This window comes from Pimephales promelas, chromosome 21, assembly GCF_988280905.1.
Source record: "Pimephales promelas chromosome 21, fPimPro1.hap1.1, whole genome shotgun sequence".
Taxonomy (NCBI): Eukaryota; Metazoa; Chordata; class Actinopteri; order Cypriniformes; family Leuciscidae; genus Pimephales; species Pimephales promelas.
In genome coordinates, this window is record NC_142789.1 from 741651 (window position 1) to 768533 (window position 26883).

The 26883-nt window shown below is 40.6% G+C and overlaps 1 protein-coding gene across 3 annotated transcripts in view; it reads right to left on the minus strand.

Annotated features, from left to right (window-relative positions):
• The window catches only part of ptprga (protein tyrosine phosphatase receptor type Ga), a 281085-nt gene extending 254923 nt beyond the window's left edge, over nt 1–26162 (minus strand). For all 3 annotated transcript variants that reach the window (XM_039656230.2, XM_089125112.1, XM_039656229.2), the window contains exon 1: nt 25690–26162. In XM_039656230.2, the coding sequence (XP_039512164.2) occupies nt 25690–25783 (94 nt within the window). In that variant the 5' untranslated portion in view covers nt 25784–26162. The remainder of the gene's footprint in view (nt 1–25689) is intronic.
• Between the last annotated feature and the right edge of the window lie 721 nt (nt 26163–26883).

The following is a 26883-nucleotide window of genomic DNA, read 5'->3' on the forward strand; positions in this document are numbered from 1 at the left end:
GTACATTATAGGGTGAACTAACCCTTCAATATGAGAATTCCAGTAAAGTATCGCGATGGCATCAGGGTTTAATTTAACAACAGGACACAAAGTCTTGCAGATATTTCTCTGATCAGCTCATTTGCAATAGGAAATCTAAAGGCTTGTCTGTCATCATAGAAGCTGCTCTTGAGAAGATCACACACACTCATGACACTCGTGGAATCACATGCATGAGTGTGTGTGTGTGAGCACGCGTCTGATGAATGCTAATTAAACAGTGGTAAGCGTGACTCGCGGTGATAAAGGAGGTGACCTAATACTAATGTTCTCCACCTATTCTGTTTAATCCAATTGAATGTCTTTCTGCACGTCTCTTTGTTCGGCCTCAAGCTGCCACTCAATCGATCATTGTATTCCCATTCACTTTTTCACTCAACAATGTGTTACGCAAATCTAGCATCTATCTAGCCGACAAAAGAGCCGTATTGTCTTATTGTGTGTCTCTCAAAGTTTCGCATTTAAAGGCAAATAAACAGATGAACCGATCTTGAAAGTGAGATAAACACCCAATTCCAAGCAGCGAGACAGCAACAAAATGAGCCTTCTTTCAGCTTCTCTTGGAAGGAAAACAACACACATTCTTTAAAGAGACAGCCGTGTAATCAAAAATTGGCCCTAAAGGGGTCATTACACTTCTCTATAAGCATAAATTCATCGGTTAGATGTCATTTTGTTGTATACCATCATGTTTTATAAGTGTGTGCTATAAATTGAAAATCACACATCTTTATAAAGCCTTACTGCCAGAAATAGTCACATTGTACGTGGAAAAAATAACAAAAAAAATAGTGTCATTTTGGGATTTTAAAGCCAAATTGTGAAACATAATGACATTTGCAAGACATAAAGTCACAATTCTGAGAAATATAGTCACAATTAAAAAAAAAATAGCCCTTATTGTGCAAAGCTCCAGTACAATTTAGACAAATGACAAACAAGATCAATAATGGTGCGTTCACTTTACTGGATTTCAATGTTAAGTCGATGCAAAGACGCGTTACGCGCGTAAAAAATTCCTGTGGCGTAGAGCATGACATGGTAGAAGCGAATACACCTCATTTGCGCGTCAAGTTCGCACGAATGTCACGAATTGAGCATCTGGCGCGTTAAGAGCGAATAATTTAATGCTATTTGTGCATTCATGCATTTGACGCGAAATCTGCCGTCCGAGTTGAAAAATCTAAACTTTGGCGTCAATTCGCGCCGCGTTAACCAATCAGGAGCCTGTTGAATTTCATTTATTCCATATCTAGATTATATTAAATATTATTATGATGTAAAGACAACATACATGTGCATAAGTTCGTGTCTGGACGTGAGAGAGAAAAAAAGATCACAGGACAGGTTAATAACTTTTGGAGGCTGGCTCTATTTATCATCAAAACAAAAATAAATGACAGATTAGATGGATGAGGGCGAGGGTGATCCTCGCTCCGATGCGGGAAACAGGTCATCAAACTGGGCGCGGGACAGGCGGAAGACAGTGGCCGTCATCCAGCGCAGCTCCTGGAGCGAGCAAACGGTGAAACTCGTCAAACGGTTCGCCTCTGAAGTAGCCTGGATGCCAGCCCGAACTCCGCCCACAACATTTTTTGGTCGGGAAGTTCGGTCTGGACTCGATCCATTGAGGAGTAATTATGATCAGGCAAAAAACGAACGGGCCAATCAAATTGCCAGGGCGGGCTTTATACGATGATTGACAGGTGGTCTTCAGTAACGTAATCCTCACGTCATCAAAGTGCGCTTGTCGAAGATGACTGCAGCTGGAGAATTGAGATGTATAGATTCCGCTGTCGCGTCTGTTGTAAAATAAATCGACAGCGCATTCATTTTAATAGACAAGAAATAGAAAGATATTTTTGGCGTCCTTCGTTCGGGAGAAGTGTAACTTATCAGCTGGCTCTGACTGTCGTTAAGAAGATGGGACGTAATGAAAAAGCCTGTGGTCGTTGTGGTTTCTCCTTTGGTGGCACTCATGGAGAAGTAAGTAAAAGAAGCAACACTCGTTATTTAACTTCTAAGGCTATGTTTACACGGAAACGATTCTGAAGAGAAAACGCAAAAGTGGCTTTGCGCTATCACTTTTTATTCTGCATTTAGACAAGCGTTTTTGGTGGGAAATCCGCGTGCATATGGTGACGCTAAAGAGTGTGAAATCTAATGTAGTATGCACTTCAGGCGGTTAGGTGGCAACGTGGAGCACTGCCACACAACAACACCAAGTCCGCGCGCCTGCGTACAACCTTCACTGTCAAGCAGACTTCTGCATTTTTACCGTTTACACGGAACGCGGCGGTGAAGCGTTTTTAAGATTTCCACTCAGGAGTGTGGTTTCACTTTTTTGCGTTTTTAAGCTCAAAAAACGCCGTCGCCGTGTAAACGAAAGGCACATCCGATAAAATATTTTTACGTTTTCACCAGCGAGCGTTCTTGTGTAAACAGGGCCTTAAATTAATAAAGTTAGGCTACGTTCTGTATTTGAAAACTGCGCTATGAAAAGGAGGTGACTTATGCGTTGCTCTGATTGGTTGTAGGTCTACCGACTATCCAATTGAGTGCAGAGTTGTTGTTTTTTATCCTGGTTCGGTTACGACACGCCTCATAATCAAAGCCCAATGAAAGAGTTTCAGACTCATATTCTCTCTTGAATATGAGTATGACGAAGTCAGGCTACCTCCGAAGGGTCTGGTGGACACAAATACGGCGATGATGATCCCCACTCTCCAGAGCAAATACAGAGCGGTGACTCTCTCGATGAATGCTCGATCGACATAAAAAAGATGGCCGCCAACAGGTTTCGATTCTGAGCGGATAAATTTCGCTTCAAACTTTTGTTTTTTCATGCACGAATGGATTCAAAGCGGTGGGCGCGAATTTGACGCGCTATTCACGTCCGGTATGAACGCACAGTATTTCCCAATATTAGGACCCAGTAATATATGCTCCTGCTGTTTCCTACGATTAGCATGTGTGATTCCATCCTGCATATTTGAGCACTCCCATCCTTTCTGAATCCCTCCCTCATCCATTTATTCAGAAAAGGCCTCATCACATGGGGCTTCTTAAGCTCCACACCCGCACACAGGAGGTCCACTTCCCTTGCAAAGCACTTCTGCCTCTCTCCTCAGATCTAATGAGAGCTTTTTACAGCTGCCAATGGACAAACATTTTATTTTTGTGCCAACAGGAAACAAACTCAAGCAGACCAGATGATAAGGTAGTCCCATCCAAACTAAGCCAGTAATCCGCATTTCATTTCAAATTGCGATCTAGATCGTCTCATGCCCAACCTGAGGTAAATCCGCCCAGCGACACACCATTTAACTCCATCTCTCATTTCCTCCAGCGATCTATCTGAGATGAGCAGGCAATGTGGCTTAAGGACTCATATCTGCTCAGCTTTCAGCGTCTTCACTGGCCCGCGGGCGCTTTGTCGTTGACCGTCCCGCTCGACGAGATAATGAAAATCAGAGATAAAGGCGATAAGGCTGAAATGGCGGCAGTGGTTTTTGAACAGAGAGCTCAATCCAGCCCAAACAAGCAGATTAGGAATGACATTTGTCTGCTTGGATTGATAACTACATCTATGCCAGCGAGGCTTACAGAAAGGGGCCGGACAGATTATGTCAACATCCAAAGGCATATCATGTCGACGGAGAAACGGATCGACAGAGCACGTCTATCCAAAACCAGAATACAACGTGGGATTGGATTTGGAGAAGTTCAGGTGAGTACCTGCATTTCACAGGTGTGTACAGTGGAGCGTGACTCATATCTCAGAGATGCTAAAAATACACATGCATTTACACCGTGGGCACGCCAGCTCAGATGATGTGACGGCCAACGGGTTTTCGTGTCGCAACGACATATGTTGGAGCTGAAAGACACAAGTCCTGTGTTTACTGTGTTTATTCGGCCGAACCCCAAAAATCTGTATTTGGTGGATCCCAATTAAAAATATCTTAATTTGTGTCCGAAGAAGAACGAAGGTTCTTTGGAATGACAGGAGTGTGAGTAAATGATGACAGATTCACTTCTTTTCACAAGGTATGCCAGAACGTGTTGCTTTCACCTTCGCAATCCATTCGTTTTTCCTTTACATAGCCTACTTGTGAAGCGCTAGTCCAATTAAAATCCCACACTTTGGAAAATATAAGCTGGCCCAAGTATTATGTTCTGAAACTCAGCTTGACGGGCTGGGGTGCGTTTCCCGAAAGCATCGTTAGCCAACTATGGTTGCAAGTTCCGTCGTTATCTGCATAGTTTAACGAGTCGGTGTTTCCCGAAACCATCATTCCAACGAACATTCGCAAACAGCATCGCAAAGTTGTGTGGTTTGATCGACAGCTCTCGGCCTGTGGTTAGAGGCATCGTTTCTATATTGCAACACATTTGGAGGTAATAAATCCTTATCTTGAGCAAAATAAGCAAGCTGACATTCAGTACAACCGGTGCCTTTTATTTACAATACATACAAATGGAATTTACATCTATTAGTTTGTCAAAAGATTTGAAGTACCGTGTTTGAAGAGTGCGCATGTGCGAACGGGCTCTACTATGTAAGAACGAGCCAAATATTGAGTCTGGTAATAAAGCAGAACAACTGAGAACAATTAGAAATAGTCCTCAGATGACATGTCTGTAATTTATATTAAACAAATCTAGCGTTAACCCTCTGGGGTTGTTCGGCCCAAATGGACCCGAAAAATTTACTTTTTTTTTTTTTAAATCACAGCTTCCTCGGAATGGTCCGAAATTTGGTGACTTTGTTAGTATTTGGTATTTGAACACCCCAAAAAATTGGTGGTTGTAAAAAAAATAGTCACACTTGGGGTGTTCGGGTCCAAATGGACCCGCATGGAAAATGAATGGGAAATTGGCAAAAATGTGAAAATACTGAGTTTTTTTGTGCGTACAATCTACAAATCAGCCACGATCTTGAAAAAAAGCACACAACAGTGAAGGGGTGAATCTATAAAACATCAAGAGTGCAAAACAGACACATCCAGACACACACACAAACACACTTTTATACACAAACACACCAAAAAATTCAGATTTTACATGCGTTTTGCATTTTTAAAATGCTCAGTTTGTCCACCAAATGGCATCCATCTCATTTCAAAAATTGGCCTAGGCTTGACTCTAAAATGAAATACAGCTTAAAATTTTTTTTTTCTATTTTTTTTTCTTAAAAAACATTTTTCTATTATGTTCATGTTAAAATTTTCTCAAAACACCAAAAAAAGAAAAGAAAAAATATTATAAAAAACGAGTAAAAAAAAATAAATGATTTTTTCATGATTTTTTTTTTTTTTAAAACATGAATCCCGCCCTTTGGGTCCATTTGGACCCGAACACCCCGAGTGTGACTCTGAAACGAACAACCCCAGAGGGTTAATTGGATCTCAAACAGTTTCATTAAAAGTAGTTATTACTCCACCACGTGCGAAACCAACGTGGTTGAACGATACTTTGCGACAGTGGGTTTCGGAAAACAGTCGTGACTAGAGTTGATTTTTCCAGCGATGCATCGTACTATGATAGTGAAACAGTGAACTACGGCGTTGTACGGGAAACACACCCCTGGTTTGTTGGTCCTATGATGACCAACCAGTTATAAACCCGAAGCAACACATCATCTGGGGATGGATCCTCAGCATGAACTCTAGCGTGTGGGCGACCTTAGTCTAATGCTTTGCATCTATTGAAATATTTAAGGCTTCAAAAAGAAAAAAATATATTTCTTGGAATTTAAAACCCAGAAAAAAGGGTTTCTGATATCGTGACAGCAGAACTGGGGTAAAAATGATGAGAGGAGTATGTCACATCAATACACAGAGTCCAAAAATGACAACACAACCCCTCTAGCACACTACAACACTATCGGGCACGCCGACCTCTCCTTTAACAGCCCTACTGAGAGTTACATGCAGTGATCGATGGGAAAACAACACGAAGAAGAAATCTGGCCAATGTAGGCAGATGATCCTGTGTTTCGGATGACCTCAGATGGACGGTGGCCAGCGTTTGTGCCACTGCGAACATCAACAGATGAGGGGACTTTTCCAACTCTTCAATACAGGTCCATCCCAGTTTCTCTTCTCAGACAAATGAACAAAAGATTTATTTCAACACGTTAAGCTGACCCACGCCTGTGAGTTTCCTTTTTATTCCTACTATAATCCAGTTTTAGATGACACTACAACTTTTTGCCACATAGTGACTGCATTTTTTTATATCAGTCATATTTTTTGATGGAGGCTTATAGTTAGTTCCAGGATGTGACCGCAATATGTCTGCAGAACACCAAGAGTTCATGCAGTATTATTAATCTACAGCAGATGACCAAATCAATTAAGCTTTTCTCTAAAACTTCCAAACTTATACTCCTGGAGAAACATTTATTAACCATATAATTATATAATTATATATTATAATTATATATATATAATTATAATATAATAATATATGTATTATATATAATAATATATGTATTATATATACATATAATTATTTATTAATTATATAATATAACATGTCTTTATCATAAAATTGAACAAAACCACTTCTCATAAAGAATCAAGTGCATTATTTATAACATTCTTTCAAGCATGCATATTTATTTGTATATTAAAATGTAGCTTAAACCCTATAAAAGTTATTAAAGTTATGCAGTCAAGAACATTGAGTGATCTTGTCTTGTTGTTTGATTAATATTAATGACGGACAGCAGTGGGTTATTAGACTGCTGTCACTTTAAGGCTGAATGCACTGATACACATCCGATATTCTCCTAAATGATTGCGTTTATGTGTCATTTTTTTAACGTTTTATAAGACATGCAGCAAGTGTATATCCCGCTGGGAAGATCAGCACGTTGTAATTCACATGTGCACAACTGAATCTGTTCCCAAATCGTCCCTTCCAAACATTTTCAACCCGTTTTTTTTTTTTTTTCGATTTTCACCATAGTTTTGGTCACTGAAAACACGTTTTTATTTAGTCATCGTCTTGTTTTCATCAGTGAAATGAACATTTTCATTAGTCTTTGATGAAAATTATGACCAAAGTTAAGAAAATGCACACAAACACCCCTCATGTGGTATTTCCGCTGGGTAACTCGTGGAATATTTTGATGCACGAGTTGCCGAGATGAGATAACCTTTGACCTTTTCAAAATGGCAGAGAGCAACGCGAGAGCCGTGAATGGTAAAAATATGTACTATTCATGATCTAGAAAATATACAGCATATTATTACCATGCGAGTTTTGATGAATCATTTTCTTGCTGTATAGCAGATAAAATAGTTTTAGCCAAATAACAGGTCTGGATCTCCATCTTTTCACCACATGACGACAACAAAAGCACCTGAACGCAACACACGGGTAAATACCAGTTCACAAGAGGGAAATATCATATTTCAATCAACATAACAGCGGACAGGTGAGGATAAGAAAACTAGCAAGATATACTATTAGTGCAACCGAAAAACTCTGACTATTATATATTTAATTATTTCATAATTATATACCAATTATTACTAGCATGACAATTTGTAAAACATGATGGCCATGTGCTTTGATTACAGACCTACAATCAGTGCAGATTTTGCATTTTATTCCAAATCCAAAAATGGATTCACATCACATTATATTTGTAGGATTCCAGTGTGGATCTTATTACGTTCTGTTCAGCAGGAAATAACAACAAGCAGCAGAACGTTAAAAACACACTCAATGCGCCGAGATGATTGCAGATGAAGGAAAAGTGCAAGCGCACACACTTGACAAAAATCCCCTCCCCTTCTATAATTCTGCTCTGTATGTTTCCCCCGTCCCGTATTGCAGGTAATAGGGTCAGAGAATCTCATTGCGGCTGGAGCTGCAGACTTCTATATTATCATTTGGCCGCTAGCACAGCCTCTGAGCACAAATGTAATGATATTTTGTTACCCACCATCTGCCACACGGGCCAAAACACTTCCCCTGCAATACAATAGCCCTCTCGGAGCAAGTACCGTACACCAGCGGCAATACTCCCACCACAGACGGGGTCACACAATCTGACTAGCATAACGCTAGCGATAGATAAACAAATATTCAATTAGTATTTGCGAGCATGAGTATCTGCACTTCCAGGCAAGAATTGTGACTACGTGAGAAGACAGTGTGTGGACAGTGTGTGAAAGAATGCTTGTGGCAAGGACCAAGCCTGCGTGACCACTAAATGCCCAGAATCGGGAGAACTGTCGCTATTGGTTTTCGTTAATTTCCGCTAATAGGCCCCACAGTCATCCGCTAGCCGGAACTTTGGCCGCGTATAATGTTAATTAGATTTTCTTTTTGGAGCGTTCGCAGAGCGCTTGTCAACATCCTGTCACATCCCCGAAGACGCTCACAGTGACGCAGCCTAAAAGCCATTTTTTTGGCTGGGCACCAAAGCACCGCTAGGCACCAAGAGTCTGGCAAACTAAAACATAGTTCAGTGGGAAATGTCCGACAGGAAAAACCTTGTTATTCTGTTGGCCTGATCCAATCAGACAAATGTGAAACATTCTCCTTGCTTTTTGCTAAAGGCTAGTTTTCTTTAGCGATTAGTCATTCCCTGATCACATTCCAGAGCCTATCAATGATTAACAAAATGTTGACGCATAATGAATGGATTTGCCTTGGGGTCAGAACTGTAAATAATTCAAACCATCAGGGTAAATGCATAAAGATTACTGATGCATTTATTCATAAAAAAAATCCAGGAATAAATGTAAATCAAGTGTTCTCATACTTAAAAAGACAGCAGTGTTTTCTTTAACAAAAATTGATCTGCGTTCTCTTACGAAGAGTCCTGGAGGAAACGAGAGCTGGTACATCGATTAATCAAACACGCGTTCTGGGGTCCACAGGCGTTTGTTTTGACAAAAACATATTTCAGCAACTTAAAATAATCTTCAGTCATTTAGATGTCAAAAATCGTGTTGTGAATGTTTTGTTAATCCTTTGAGAATAAAAAAATGCTGGGTTGTTTTAACCCAATTTTGGGTCAAATGTGGACAAACCCAAATGTTGGGTTAAAAAGTTATTTTAAAAATTAAACCAATGGCTGGGTTTGTCCATGTTTGACCTAAAGTTGGGTTGAAACAACCCAGCATTATTTTAGAGTGTAATTTTTTTTGTACTTTCCATTTATGGTAAATTAAATGTACATTGGCTAGGGTTGTCAAAATAAGTTTAACAATTTCTGTGGAAAAATTTCAATTGTAGTCAAAATTATATGTTCTTGAACAGTGCTTTGTTAAAAAAAATAAATAAATAAAGTTTAAATATTAATATATAAATACAAACACTAAAAAATGCTGGGTTGTTTTAAATATGGACAAACCCAAATGTTGAGTTAAAAATGCAATTAAAAAAATTATAGTTGAAAGTGAAAGTTGAAGTTCGGTTAAAATTTTAAATTGCATTTTTAACCCAACATTTGGGTTTGTCCATATTTGACCCAAATTTGGGTTCACACAACCCAGCATTGTTTAGAGTGAGGCTATATACATATTAATTTAAATCCGCTGTTAGTAGAATTTCTTTCAACTAATTATTTCAACTATTTCAACTAATAGAGCTTCACTCTAAAAACGTTGGGTTGTTATAAACCAATTATGGGTCAAATATGGACAAAAACAAACATTTAACGGCTGGATTTGTCCATATTTGACCCAAATTTAGGTTGAAACAACGCAGCATTTTTTAGAGTGAACAAATATATTTTTAAATTACAAATTAAATATTGGGGAGTGTTGAATTTATGTAAATATGCATAATTGTGTACAAAATTGTAGTGTACCTACAACATGTGTAACCCAACAGCCGCGTTATAACTGGAAATTACACAAGGATAGTAGAAATGACCCAACATTTTTTGAAAATAATCCAACATACACTCTAAAAAAAAATGCTGGGTTGTTTTAACCCAACTTTGGGTCAGATATGGACAAACCCAGGTATTTTGGGTTATATTTTTTAATGACATTTTTAACCCAACGTTTGGGTTTGTCCATATTCGACCCACAGTTGGGTTAAATCAATCCAGCATTTTAGAATGTAGTGAGTCGTGACCCAACAAGTGTAACCCAACTGTTGGGTTAAAAAACAACCCAACATTTTTTTTTTCTGTGTACAATATAACTGTCATGGATCAGAAGATCGCAGACACAGGTAAGATCCAAACAGAGTTTATTGAGAGACTGGAACTGGAAAGCAGATCGATGAGGTGATACTGGCCGGGAAATGACTGTTCTTATCTGTTGCTGGCGTTCAGAGATGACACGGACGATCACTTACGATCACAGAAGACGGAGGACTAGACCGTTCGAGACAGGATTGTAAAGGCCAGTAGCCACCGGTAGGCATCAACAAGACCAGACACCCCATGAGTGTTCGGTGCTGGCTATTCACACAGCAGACAGGTGTGGGGATGGTATAGTGCGCACACTTTGTAGCCAGAGAGCATTATGGGAAACGTAGTGTGCTGAGGTCTAGTGCATGAGGATTGTGACAATAATAGAAATATCAAAATAATAAAAACAAGTGATAACTGAAACCATTTTAATAGTCGTTCGTTTTCTTCATAAGGAAATGTATCGTTAACAAAAACGTGTAAACGTTAAAGATTGAACTATCTGAGGCCGTTAATCGAAGTACGTTTGTTAAAGTCATCAACTTTTTTATTATTATTATAGGCTACTTACATTTATTCTAATTATTTGACTTGTGTTTTATTTATAATAGGCTTCTCATATTGATTATTTTGTGATTACTTTTGACATAAAGCGCACCCAGCATACCCAGTTTAAAAAACACTGCTCGCCACTGATAGATGATGCTCTCTAGATATTGCATCAGCCATTAAAAACCCAGTTGACCGCCATTAAAAAGTCCATGCAAATGACAGTAATGATAGTTTAAGACCTCGATGGAGCCTTGAGTCACTGATGGTGATTTAAGACGCTTGTTCCACGTGCCCTAAACGCTGGGGGGTGTGGGATATTTTAAAGCGCATGTGTGTGCTGAGGTGGTTATCATCTTCTTTATTCTCCTCTCCTATCCTGACTGTCTCCTCATCTCCTCTCGGTCACGCCTGGCCACTCTCCATTCCATTTCCCCAATGGCTCATCCATCGCCACCTCCGGTGAGTGGCGAGCGCAGCCCGGGGTGATTAACGCAAGAAAGATGGCAGGACTGGCAGCGTAAATCCAAAGAGGTTTCAGGAGGAACACCGCCGCTTGTCTCCGCATGAGGAATGGAGAACCGGCCGGGCCAAAACCCTTCCTGGAAGTGTCCTATCCCGTCCTACACGGCCGGAATACAGAGAAAGGAGTTCATGAAAAAGTACGGAAAATCCGCAGCGCTCCCAGGGGCATCTGGCGGACATCTGGTCGGAGGAGCTCTTGTGAAAAACAAATCTGCTTCATTTTATATATATATATATATATATATATATAAAATTTCTTAAATTGTCCTTGTAGATATTATAATTTAAACCTATTTAGGCCTAAAACGCCTAAAAAGTACTTTTCTGAAAACCCCCTCCCTAAAAAATGCTGGGTTGTTTTAACCCAATTCATGGTCAAATATGGACCAACCCAGCCATTTGGGTTACATTTTTAAATTATATTTTTAACCCAATGTTTGAGTTTGTCCATATTTGACCCAAAATTGGGTTAAAACAACCCAGCATTTTGTAGAGTGCTGATTTTGACCCAATTTTGGGTAAAATATGGACCAAACTAGCCATTGGGTTACATTTTTAAATTACATTTTTAACCCAATGTATGAGTTTGTCCATAGTTGACCCAACATTGGGTTAAAACAACCCACCCATTGAGTGCGCTGATTTTGATGCAATTTTGACCCAATTTTGGGTCACATATGGACCAACCCAGCCACTGGGTTACATTTTTAAATTACATTTTTAACCCAATCTTTGAGTTTGTCCATATTTGAACCAAAATTGGGTTAAAACAACCCTGCATTTTTTAGAGTGCTGATTTTGACCCAATTTTGGGTCAAATATGGACCAAACCAGCCATTGGGTTACATTTTTAAATTACATTTTTAACCCAATGTTTGAGTTTGTCCATATTTGACCCAACATTGGGTTAAAACAACCCAGCCATTGAGTGTACTGATTTTGATCCAATTTTGACCCAATTTTGAGTCACATATGGACCAACCCAGCCACTGGGTTACATTTTTAAATTACATTTTTAACCCAATCTTTGAGTTTGTCCATATTTGAACCAAAATTGGGTTAAAACAACCCAGCATTTTTTAGAGTGCTGATTTTGACCCAATTTTGGGTCAAACATGGACCAAACCAGCCATTGGGTTACATTTTTAAATTACATTTTTAACCCAATGTTTGAGTTTGTCCCTATTTGACCCAACATATGGTTAAAACAACCCAGCCATTGAGTGCGCTGATTTTGATGCAATTTTGACCCAATTTTGGGTCACATATGGACCAACCCAGCCACTGGGTTACATTTTTAAATTACATTTTTAACCCAATCTTTGAGTTTGTCCATATTTGAACCAAAATTGGGTTAAAACAACCCTGCATTTTTTAGAGTGCTGATTTTGACCCAATTTTGGGTCAAATATGGACCAAACCAGCCATTGGGTTACATTTTTAAATTACATTTTTAACCCAATGTTTGAGTTTGTCCATATTTGACCCAACATTGGGTTAAAACAACCCAGCCATTGAGTGTACTGATTTTGATCCAATTTTGACCCAATTTTGAGTCACATATGGACCAACCCAGCCACTGGGTTACATTTTTAAATTACATTTTTAACCCAATCTTTGAGTTTGTCCATATTTGAACCAAAATTGGGTTAAAACAACCCAGCATTTTTTAGAGTGCTGATTTTGACCCAATTTTGGGTCAAACATGGACCAAACCAGCCATTGGGTTACATTTTTAAATTACATTTTTAACCCAATGTTTGAGTTTGTCCCTATTTGACCCAACATATGGTTAAAACAACCCAGCCATTGAGTGCGCTGATTTTGATGCAATTTTGACCCAATTTTGGGTCACATATGGACCAACCCAGCCACTGGGTTACATTTTTAAATTACATTTTTAACCCAATCTTTGAGTTTGTCCATATTTGACCCAAAATTGGGTAAAAACAACCCAGCATTTTTTAGAGTGTAGGGTTTCCAGAAACATTTGTCAAAATTTGTCAAAGCCTACTAAAATCTTAATTTCTCAGGCTCTATAGCAGATAAAAACATGGAATAAAAAATGTGAGTGAAACCTGTCGGTACATTTTAGAAGTTACTGTATAGTTCACCACATAAACTGAACGCAAAAGGAGAAATCCTAAAGAAAGACTCAAGTTAAATTGAGGACTAAAGCTTTCATGCTTCAAAAAAAGAGGCAACGCAATGCAGAAGCATCATGAAAGCAGTCCATAAGTCTTGCACACTAAATTCCAAGTCTTCTGAAGTCACACAACAGCTTTGAGACCGACTGACACAAGTCGCATAGACTACTTTAATGATATTTTATGGTGCTTTCGCATCCTTTTTGAAGCTTGGAAGCTTCGGTCCCTGTTCATTGTAACCACATGGAAAAGAGCATGGAAAACAAAACGTCTCCTTTTGTGTTCCACTGAAGAAAAGTCATTTGAGTTCGGATCGGAACGACACGAGAGAGTGTATGTGAACACACAAGCACCAATGTCAAGGAGACCCGGCACAGGAGGTCAAAAACAGCCAATCCAATCAGTCGTCCCAGCGCTAACCCATCAGCACTAGTCAAGGTAGAGTGAACCATCAAAGACACAACCCAGCCAGAAAAGGCAATCACAGTCGTCAAGCGGCAAAGAAATGAAAAAGTAGCCTATTTCTACTTTTGGGTTTGATTTCATGCTTGTACGTCGAACTGCCACTCGGATGCTGTTTGAGCTTAACGTCAGGCACATTTACCGTCCTCTGCAATGCTGCCTGTTTTTAATATGGGAAGAAAGAAAAGAGGACACATTGCCTCTCAGTAGGACGTCAGAGAGTGACAATTCTCCTTTCTCATCCCAATTTGCATGTTCGTCAAAGCTATCATTGTATGATCATGGTGATTACAATGCGAATTAGCACATTTAAAAAAAGCAAAATCCTCTCTCTAGTGCTAACTGTTTACGAAAAGATTTTTAGTTTTGTAGAGTAGACCACATGCAATGTTTCTGACACTGGTGTTTATGAGAGCCAAAAATACTTTCATAAAATGTCTGATATTAAATTACCACTGATTTTACACAATGTTTACCAGGTTGTTAGCCAAATCGACAGTGGTGGAATACACTAAGTACAAATGCTTTGTTACTTTACTTAAGTACATTTTTCACGTATCTTTACTTTACTTAAGTAGAATTAATAGTTCATACTTTTTACTTTTACTTTGTTACATTTTGCAGCAATTATTATACTTTCTACTCCACTACATTTCTACAACTTCTGTTACATTTTCATTACATTTTCTATTAACCCGGTTACACTAAATAAAATGCGTCTCGCACGCAGTGTGTTTATCGTACAATTTATACCCGAAAATTAGTTTTTACGTGCATAGGAAACACACCGTGTGTAATATACGTTTGGTTAGGATTATGGCAAGCCAAGAGGTTCAGAATTACACCATAAATGAATCGCGTTTAATGCCAAAAAATATAGTAAGGATAAGCATGATGTGTATATTGCCTAATTGCAAGCTTGTTTCAGAAATGGTGACATTTTTTTTTTCCCATCATTTTGAACATCATTAGTGGAGTATTAGGTTGAATGAGCTAGAATTAAATGTTTTATTAATCATTAGAAAATAGACATTAAGAGAATAAATTGTTATACAAGTACTTTTACTTTTAATACTTAAAGTACATTTAAAATCAGGTACTTTTTACTTTTTACTTAAGTATGGTTGTCATTGTGTTAACTTCTACTTTTACTAAAGTAAATATTTATTTGGTTATTTGTACTTTTACTTAAGTACTGAGATTCAATACTTCCTCCACCACTGCAAATCGATAATCTCACAATGGTGAAAAAAGCCTACTGGCCAAGTATATTGTGTGGCGTAAAGCTAAACTGTAAATATATCAACTTTGAATGCTAGAATTTTACTGAAGAAATGACTTTACAATGACTGCAAAACATATTATCCAAAGAGATTTCAGAGGTGTAACGGTTTGCTAAATAATACAATTAGAAAAAGGTTTTTACAGCGATTCGTGCAATTTACATTCGCGACATTAGCACACCCACTAGTGTGAGGTTTGGGCGGGGCTATCTTCTAGGCTGACCAATGACAGATGGGGGTCGGGTCCACGACACGAAATGACACACTTCACAGATTTATGATGCATTAAAAGCAACATTAGCATTATAATCATAGCAGAGACCCATCGATTCAGAATCCGAGTAAGTACAGAAGCCTAAAGGTCTGTGTGGCACACTAATGTCAGGTTATTCCAAGAGAGTTACAGGAAGAGAAAGGTCATAAGGGAAAATGCATGTGTATAATGTACTCGTCTAATTCACTATACACACACTGAGCGACTGTTACGAGTGGCATAAATCAGAACGGACAGACACTAATCACAAGCCATTTTCCCAGCACACTCGATACAGGTCTGACTGATGAAAGCACAGATATCTGGAGTGGCGGAAAGACAGCGGGAGTCTCGCCAATTTGAGAAGAGAGGAGGGAGAGAATAAAAAAAAAGCATTGTACTTTAAACAGCTTCCCTAGAAGTAAGACAAATTGGGCAGCGTGGTGCAGTCTCTCTCTCTCTCTCTCTCTCTCTCGGTGGAAGAGGCTAGCGTCCTCCCAAGCATTAAAGTGGAAAAACCAACTACACTGCAAAAATTTAATGAGAAGACTCACAACTCCGGCCTCACTGACACAACGCTCCTTGCCATGTGGTTATTTTCCCCTTCTGGTCTTTTCTTTCCTCTCTTCACCACGGCGGCCTGTAACCGGCCTGGCCCTCTCAGTCGTGCTCTAATGCAACACTAATGCATTGTGTCTGTGAAAATGGACATTGTGAATGAATACGTGACCGTGCTTCCCAGAAACGTTACCTCATTCATGTCCACAGAGACACCGTCCACGCACAAACAAATTATTTGCTACCGCAATTTCCGAGGCTCTTGTGATATATAGAGGGTGTCTAATAGTTTGCCTCACTGTTTTTGTTCCTGTTTTCCAAAGGGCGAGAAATAGTGTGGGGAAAATTACAAGTACCAAATGGAATGAACTGGCCTACAAAACCATTAAGCTACAATGCCCTGACTGACAAACACCCATCACATGGACAACATCACCCTAAAGGCTGTATCATTACACGCCAGGCCTGAACTGCAGCCCACAACCTCCATATTAAGGTTATTTCTCTATTGCAAGCAGGCCTGTCCATGACAGCCATCCCATCAAGGGCTCTGGGCAGAGATTGGCCTTTTACTCTGATCCAGACCGGATTACGCAGCCTGAATCCCAGCCATTTCCTTTTAAGAACGAACCAAAAAAAAATGATATCAGACTACGATGGGAGAGTTCGTCTTACGGGCCACTTGGGATTAGGTAAAGAATTGGATTTCACACAAGTGAAGCTAAAGGGATACTTCATGCCAAAAAATGTAAATTCGGTCTTCATTTACTCCACGTCCAAACATGTCTATACACTCGTTGTTTTAACCCAATTTTGGGTAAAATATGGACAAACCCAAACTTTGGGTTAAAAATGTCATTAAAAATGATACCACAATTATTTACCCAAATTTGGTTTGTTATAACCCAGCATTTTTAGAGTGTACAATGAACATTGACTGTCATTGTATAGAAAGAAGAAGAGAACGTTTATGTTATGTCATAAAAATTTGACATTCAGTCTGCAACGCTCTCCAACAGACATTCTACTGACTAGGAGTACATTGGCAAGAACGTCAACTTAGTCTACTGACCCGAACCCTAACCTAGCAGTCTACAGTAGTACTACTAACACAGGCTAATAATACTCTAATGAGGTAAGTTGACATGAAAAGTTTTAAAATGGACCATCAAAATAAAGTGAACATTTTTATTATCTTGACATATTTGATTTCCAGATGTTTTAAAAGAAAGAAAGCTTTTTTTCAAGATTTATTGAAAGGAAAAAATTAATTTAAGGAGTATTGTGTGAGTCGGTGATACAGTCTATCACTTAGCACGCCACAAAAGCCTTGATCAATCAGCTTGACAAACTGCAGAGTTAATGCTGCATATAATCAACAGTAAAAGGCATTGCGTAAACTAGCATTTTAAACTAGAAACATAAATAACAGAGCTCACGCAAAATTCTCCCCCTAGTGGCCGATGCATGAAAGTCTGTGTGAAAACGAATGTTAAGGTGTTGCATCTCGGTTGCACTATAACATCTGTCTGGCTGTTAATATTGCAACGCCCGCTGCGGCTCATCAAATCGTAATTAATTTCTCTCTCATTAATCCATCCATCACTTGTTCAATACAAAGAAACATAAACATACTCCATTGTTTGGTTTCAGGCAGATTAATTTAACATCATCTTTGCCGTTTTAGATCCTTGTTGGTCTTTACACATGATCACGTGTTTCAGCCTAGTCGAGAGGAAGAACTGGCATTTAAATTGGAGAGGGCCAGCAGCCGTTATACGTTATTAATGGAGAGACTTTTACGTTTGTTGCTCCATACTCTGCTAATTATGACCTTAGAGAGGAGGTTGGGGGTAAGCAGGAGAACAAGGCACTGGAGGGGGGCCGGGTTATGTGGAAGGAGAATTAGCGCTTAAGTCTCCCAGTGGCCCAAAGGTTTTTTTCGTCTTCTGGCAAACTCTTTAAACCCCTGTTACTGTGCCAAATGAAAATCTTTTTCAGAACCTCCAGTCTGGGAGAGAGTCAGAACGAGAGAAATAAAAGACTGGCAAAAGCAAACATGAAGAAAATCTGAGAGAACGTGAAGCCAAAATACGTAGACGGATTTGGTCTCCTGTCTACAACTACTACAACTTTCAATGAGTCGAATCATTATTACTAACCCAATTGGTTGGTATATACTGGCCTATGTTACACTCACCCTCCTCATCCTCACTCCCATCTGGGTCACGGCACCAAAATGTAACCGGTCCTACTCAACCCACTCCGAGCAGGATTCGAACCAGGGTCTCCAGCGTGGGAGGCAGGCACACTAACAAGGATGCTAAAGACCACAGCCTCTACCGTCAGTTGCTAACGTGCCTCTTGAGGCCAGAGGAGTGAGGTTTACCCACACCGATCGTATTGGCCTATGTTACACTTACCCTCCTCATCCTCACTCCCATCTGGGTCACGGCACCAAAATGTAACTGGTCCTACTCAACCCACTCCGAGCAGGATTCGAACCAGGGTCTCCGACGTGGGAGGCAGGCACGCTAACAAGGATGCTAAAGACCACAGCCTCTACCGTTAGTTGCTAACGTGCCTCTTGAGGCCAGAAGAGTGAGGTTTACACATAGATCTTACTGGTCTATGTTACACTCACCCTCCTCATCCTCACTGCCATCTGGGTCACGGCACCAAAATGTAACCCGTCCTACTCAACCCACTCCGAGCAGGATTCGAACCAGGGTCTCCAGCATGGTAGGCGGGCGCGTTAATACTCCCCCCTAGTGGCTATCTGTCTTGGTGTTAATATTGCAACGGGCTCTCCGAACGGGATTCAAAGCAGGGTCTCCGGCGTGGGAGGTGGGCGCCCTAAAAAGAACGCTAACGTGGTCATTGACAGAAATTCTGATTCATATTTTAAACATAGATAAAAATGTCACTCAGAAATACCAAAGATCAGAATACTGCATGCACTGTGTGTGTGCACAAGTATAACACTTTTTTGTCTCCATAGCAATCCCATTATCTGATAAAATAGCATTATATGACTTAAATTATTTTCATGCTGGGTTCGTTATCTCCAGTTTTCTGTCTGTAAGACAGGATCTACCAGCATGCTTCATGAATGTCCACTTCATTTAGTGGTTGACACACACTGTGAGCTGTGGTTGCCAGTGGAGATGAGGAGAAAATGTACCAGCACGAGCAAGGACACATAAACACTCTCTCTCTCACACACACACAAACACGTCTGCCTTCACCAAGACTATTGAGGAAAAATGGAGATGAGTCCTTCACTGAAGAGCACCAATACTCCTTCAGAACCATTCATGACATCTAACACAGCAAACAGGAGGGAGATAATTAAAAACAATGTGAGCTAATGTAGAAGAAAAAAGCTATTTTTTAGTATAAAAGTGTCTGTTAAAGGAATATTGTAGCTTAATGTAGGAACTATATTTTCTTTAAAATATACTTATAAATACACAACAGAAGCTTCTGGAGTCCTTTTTGTGAGAGAATTATACTTTCGCTTCTGAAAATGGGCGTGGCGCCGTGATGTCACAGGCGGGTGAGCGGACGATTCGAACAAATGGATCACAATGACATTTTGGACGCTGAGGAAATACTTGCTCGTATGACGGACCACAGCCATACAGTTAAATGAGCCTGTAATAAGCCTGAGCCTGCTATGAGCCTGTTATGAGCCTGAGCCTGCTATGAGCCTGTTGTGAGCCTGCTATGAGCCTTTTATGAGCCTGTTATGAACCTGAGCCTGCTATGTGCCTGTTATGGACCTGAGTCTGCTATGAGACTGCTATGAGCCTGTTATGAACCTGTTATGAACCTGAGCCTGCTATGAGCCTGTTATGAACCTGAGAATGCTATGAGCCTGTTATAAGCCTGTTATGAGCCTGTTATGAACCTGAGCCTGCTATGAGCCTGTTATGAGCCTGCTATGAGCCTGTTATGAGCCTGCTATAAGCCTGTTATGAACCTGAGCCTGCTATGAGCCTGTTATGAACCTGAGCCTGCTATGAACCTGCTATGAGCCTGCTATAAGCCAGTTATGAGCCTGAGCATACTATGAGCCTGTTATGAGCCTGAGCCTGCTATGAGTCTGTTATGAGCCAGTTATGAGCCTGTTGTGAGCCTGCTATGAACCTGCTATGAGCCTGGTATGAGCCTGCTATGAGCCTGTTATGAGCCTGCTATGAGGCTGAGCCTGTTATGAGCCTCTTATGAGGCTTAGCCTGTTATGAGCCTGTTATGAACTTGAGCCTGCTATCAACCTGCTATGAGCCTGTTATGAACCTGAGCCTGCTATGAGCCTGCTATGAGCCTGTTGTGAGCCTGCTATGATCCTGTTGTGAGCCTGCTATGATCCTGTTGTGAGCCTGCTATGAGCCTGTTGTGAGCCTACTATGAGCCTACTATGAGCCTGTTATGAGCCTGAGCCTGCTATGAGCCTGAGCCTGCTATGGGTCTGTTATGAGCCTGCTATGAGCTTTTTATGAGCCTGCTATGAGCCTGTTATGAACCTGAGCCTGCTATGAGCCTGTTATGAGCCTGCTATGAGCCTGCTATGAGCCTGCTATGAACCTGTCATGAGCCTGTTATGAACCTGAGCCTGCTATGAGTCTGTTATGAACCTGAGCCTGTTATGAGCCTGCTATGAACCTGCTATGAGCCTGTTATGAGCCTGTTATGGGCCTGTTATGAACCTGAGCCTGCTATGAGCCTGTTATGAGCCTGCTATGAACCTGCTATGAGCCTGCTATGAGCCTGTTATGAGCCTGCTATAAGCCTGTTATGAACCTGAGCCTGCTATGAGTCTGTTATGAACCTGAGCCTGCTATGAGCCTGCTATGAACCTGGTATGAGTCTGCTATGAGCCTGCTATGAGCCTATTATGAGCCTGAGCCTGCTATAAGCCTGTTATGAACCTGAGCCTGCTATGAGCCTGCTATAAGCCTGTTATGAACCTGAGCCTGCTATGAGTCTGTTATGAACCTGAGCCTGCTATGAGCCTGTTATGAGCCTGCTATGAACCTGCTATGAGCCTATTATGAGCCTGCTATGAGCCTGTTATGAGCCTGCTATGAACCTGCTATGAGCCTATTATGAGCCTGTTATGAGCCTGCTATGAGCCTATTATGAGCCTGCTATGAACCTGAGCCTGCTATGAGCCTATTATGAGCCTGCTATAAGCCTGTTATGAACCTGAGCCTGCTATTAGTCTGTTATGAACCTGAGCCTGCTATGAGCCTGTTATGAGCCTGCTATGAACCTGCTATGAGCCTGTTATGAGGCTGTTATGAACCTGAGCCTGCTATGAGCCTGTTATGAGCCTATTATGAGCCTGCTATGAGCCTGTTATGAACCTGAGCCTGCTTTGAGCCTGTTATGAGCCTGCTATGAGCCTATTATGAGCCTGCTATGAGCCTGTTATGAACCTGAGCCTGCTACGAGCCTGTTATGCTGCCAAGAGAGTGGGACAGGCCAGGATTAATGTTAGACAGAACGGTCAGAGACAAATTGAGTTGTGGTGTGAGGAGAACCAGTGGAGAACAGGGCAGGTGTCTTGGTGAGAGAGACCAGTGTTACCTTTTAGATATACACACATTCGCAAACGATATACACTGCATCACAAGTGAGCAGTACCGATCCATGCTGTACCGTAGACAAAAAGGCCGCAGTTTTTGCAACCTCCACAAACACAATAATTAACCATGACAAAAAAACTACCGAAAACACACCGACTCACGACCGCTCTCACTGAATGCCAGCCGACTCTGCACTGAGCCGAGGCCGAGGCGCCCTGGCGTGACGTGAAATGACACAATGTTGGGGAAAAAAAGCCATTTTTAAAAGCAGTCCAAGAAACGCTCACTTTATCTACTAAATTAGTGCCCTTATGTCGTTTTAAAACATTTTTTATCCTGCATTAACTTTTCATACATGGTTTTTATATTAATTTTGACTTTTTTTTACCTGCAATATGCTCTTTAATTAAACTGCAATTAAACTGGCTTAAACACTTAAACTTAACACTTTATACGAGTAATACAAAACAAAACAAAAAACCACACACACATTAAATGCAAGAAGTCAGGAATAAACCAAACCACCCACAACCAAAATGTATTTTAAATTTAAATAAATTGTAATTTATTCCTGTGATGCAATAGCCGCCATCGCACCAGTCTTCAGCGTCACATGACCCTTCAGAAATCACTCTAGACATTTCTTATTATTATCATCAATGTTGAAACCAGATGAGCCGTTTAATATGTTTTTACACTTTTTTCAGGATATTAGAAATTTCAAAAGAATAGCATTTGTGTGAAATAGTCATTTTTTCAAATTAATCAATGCAACGCATCCTTGCTGAATAAAAGTAATAATTAGCACAAAAACAAACAAACTGATTTTAATGCAAAACAAATAATTTAATTAAAAGGAAAACTATTAAGTGAAATTGGAAAATATGTTTGGTGTGAGGCTTATATTTGAGTTCTTATTCTCTTCAATGTAGCTGGTTCCTCTGGTACAGATGCACACTAACAAACTCTGGGACAGCGGCCCTCCGGCAGCCTGACATCACCCCACACGTTTACCCGTCCGCACGGCCCTATCCTTTAATCAATCTATTAGGGGAGCCGGGCTACGATGACAGGCTTTGTGACTGATAAAGTGACCTGGCGAACATTACAGCAGCTCTGGTCACCCAGCCGGACAGATAACGGCCCGAGCGGAGAGAGATGATGATGATGATGATGATGATGATAATGTTGTTACAGGGGCCGCTAGAGCACCCAGTCCGGCCCAAATGTCAGCCCGGCTATCTCACTCCTGAGACTTCTTAAGTGCTGTCGTTTCCAAACGGACATTTAGCAAATTATCCTTTTCTATTAGACAGAGAAATGGCTCCTCGCTCACATAAAAGGAAATCAGAAAGGCAGGAAGTCTGATACCTCTTTAGAGATTTGAATTATCATTGTGCTCTCCAGCGCGTGGCATGCTATTCGTCATGCGACAGAAATAACCATCTCCTCACTTTTGCCGGCGGTTTTGGGTGAATCCTTTGAATCATTTCAGGAGGTCGGAAAAGAAAAGCCAAAACAAAGACCGTTTCTACTGCTTCCCTTTGATTTATACGACGTTGACTCTGGAATGGCAAGTCAAACCATTTTCGCTTGCTAGTTTCACAAGTTGAGCTTTATAGCTTTAAATTATTCGGTGGAAAGCGCGCTATTCCGTGATAGTCATCCATCGGCTCCACGGCTGGATCAACCAGAGATGAGCGTAGCCTGGGGCCAACAGACGCCCCGTCGAGAAATCCTCTCGCTTCCGCTCTGCTCCGTCAGCAAACTGGCCATTACCGGAGACTCGAGTGTGCAGACACTTGTTTCCCACTGGCATGACAGAAATAAATAAAGTTGCAGCGTTCCCCTTTTTCTGGCACTGTAGCAGATACAGAGCTCGCTTGTCTTTCCGCAGCACTGGTTCTGCTAAAAACAGGTCTATCAGACACAGACATGAACAAATGTCACTGAGGTTAAAAGACCCATGTCTGGAAGAAGAGGAGAGGGATGACGGCAAACAAACGGGACGCATTAAAGTGCTCTTTTCTTCATCTCGACCCCCCTTCCGACTCGAGAATTGGAAGTGTGCGGTGAAATCAACTCGGACAGTGAGATAGAGGGGAACACACACTGCGACAGACACAAGAGAGAGAGAGGCGCAAACAGAAAAACAGACGGAAGAGATTGCCAATAATGTCCACCACCTTGACTCAGGCGCTTGCCCTTTGGTGACAATGTGTTATTCATGGAGCGCCTGATGAAATCTCTCGGCTCTTTAAGATGCAGAAACTTAGACACTTTATCTCGCTGTCAGCGCTCAAGCGATCTCATACTGTAGAATTTGCGATGAAAACTCGTGGCAAAAGAACAGAATAGAAAAACTGATACCGTGTCTGAAGTGCATCGTCCAGAGAAACCGTAAAAGCTTGGGTTAATATTGGTTTATTCCTGCGACGGTGATTGACTACCAAAAAAGTAACGTTTTAATATGTATGCAAATTGCAAAGCATTGGCCATTTGATAACAGGCTCCCCAAAAGTAGGTCAGCTATTGGGGAAATTTTACGTTTTGAGATGTATTAGCATTTTATGTCCCGAGATATCAGATTAGATGAGAGATAAACACAATGAGTTCTGTCTTTTGATGAGATTTCTGAACACATGGTTTTAAAAAATGCAGATGCAATATGCAATGTTAGCTTTCATTCGTATGATTGAGATTTTTTGTTTATGAATATGGCTTTCTCGTTTCACATGTGTGCACAAACAGTCCTTGCACTTGGTCTGCTTCCATAAGGTTTGATTCGAAGACCTGAGAATGTCATCCTCTCTAGAATTATACATTAGACTTGACGCCTCCAGCGTTACATAAAAACTCATGCAAATATGCTTATCAGACTCCTGGTTAAAGATGACTGGTGAATCTCAGACTGTTCTTTCTCTGGCTATCATCACAGCAAACCTGAAGCCTCACCTATTACACACACACTCAACGACCCAGATGCCATCAAATATATTTAAACCCGGACGAGCCCCCGGAAATCTTATTTCTTATGACGTTTTCCAAGACGCACTGCTAGTTACTGTGGGAATTCATAGTCAATGCTTCATCCCTACTTGCCTGATCATTCAGAAGTATCAATAACTAGTAACAACCAATAAAAAATAATAAGCTTTTTTTCGGATCCTGAAATTATGCTGAGCGGCATCAGAACAACCAATAATGATACACGCTTTTTACACAATAATGGCTTAGAAATCACCACAACGTACATAATGAAAATGAATAACAAAATATTCACAATTTAGGATATTTATCATTCATATACGTATAATAATAAACAGTATGAAATCTGCTTCATGATCTAATGTAAAAAAATGTGTTTGCATTTTTGTTTTGGACAATGTTTAATTTTAAAATGCAATGTGTTGCTCTTTTGGAAAAGTTAGATTTAATTATGCCAAACAATAAATTAAAAAGTAGGCTATTTTGTTTGCTGAACATTTTGTAGCTGGTTGTTATTCTAAAGAGACCCGTTCAATTATGAGCCGATTTTAAATAACCGATAAAGTAGAAAAGTGTGAATAGGCGATGTATAAAAATATTGGTCAAACCGATAATCGGTCTTTTGCAATATATGCGACTCTTCAATTCCTACGTCTTTTTGCGTAAAAAGTGCGTAAATGACGTTAAAAGTCGTCAAGAAATGAAATGCTGCTAAGTTAAAATACAGATGTCTCAACTCAAGTGTGCATTTTAATTCAAACATGTTATAATACCAGCTGAAAGACATCGGCTAATGTCTTTTCCAAGAACGGATTTGAGTGCAGTGTTTAGAGATAACGGGTCCGCGCGCTCATAAATAACAGTAGCGGATCATTTGTGGATATTGAAATATCAATAGACGTCATTGCGTGCGTTACAATTCCGTGTTATGTCGTCCCAATTCCCTGACTTGGGAAAAAAAAATCACAAATACTGAAGCCTCGCGTTCGTATGGTTTTAATTGTGCATGTGTTTTTTTTTCTCCCTCGACCTAACGCAGCCAATGTTGTGGTCTTACTCGTATAATAATAAACGTAGCGATTTGAAAACGATTGTCATCCACCTCGAATCAACTTACCGGGATGACAGTGTGCCCACCGGAGCAGGAGCGAGGAGAAGAGCAGAGGCGGGATCCACCAGCAGCAGCAGCGCGGTCGCAGTAGCCTCCGCATGTCACACTGTATACATGGAGATCTGGAATAAGGCAACTGTTGACTGAGTTATCCTCCAGATGAACGACACAACTCCCACAAACACGCAATGAATGTCGGCCGCCTCCTTTTAGCGAGTCCTTCTGGAGAGATTTGTCTTTTGAAGTTCGACCAAGCCAAACGAAACAGTTTTTCTTTTCTCTTTCTCTCTTTCAGATGGCTGAGCTCGTAGTCCAGGGAAGAAACATGTCAAGGGGACACGGATTGTAGATGAAGAGAGAGATGTTAGAGGAACGGTAGTCCATGCATCCCGCTGAAAACACAGAGAAAAGAGTTGGAGCGGCTCTGGAAGCTTTCCATTCCGCCATCCAGGAAGTAGCGCATGAGCTGAAGTCTGGCAGAGACTTTAAAACAGGCTTGGAAGAGAGAGAGAGAGCGAGAGAGAGAGAGAGAGAGAGAGAGAAAGAGAGAGAGAGATCCGCCGGATCCTAGCGCCGAGCCCGTAACGGACGCGCTGTCAGACTGTGTGTGATGGACGCACAAAGGCTCTCTCCCCTCTCTCTCTCTCTCTCTCTCTCTCTCTCTCTCTCTCTCTCTCTCTCCTTTATCTGGGATGAAACCAAACACTCCAGATAACATCAGTAATAAAATCTTTATCTGTATCTGGAATTATCAGCAGAATTGTCTACATGGAGAAGAGTGGATGGCTGTATGAGTAATATAGACGTGGCTACATATTTAAAAAATAGAATCACCATAGAAAATTCCATGACCGCGCGCGCGCACGCACACACACACACACACACACACACACACACACACACACACACACACACACACACACACACGGTTTCGCTATCGTTATGGGGACTCTGCATAATTATTATAATATAATTATTTTATAACCCCCCCCCCCCCCCCCAACCACACACACACACACACACACACACACTAACCCTACCCAACCCATCACAGAAAACTTAATATACATAAACTTACCGCATTCATACCTTTTCAAATACATGATTAATTTCACACAATGAAGGTGATCCCAACTTTGGGTCAAATTTGAACAAACCCAAACGTTAGGTTAAAAATGTAATTAAAAACAAATTAAACCA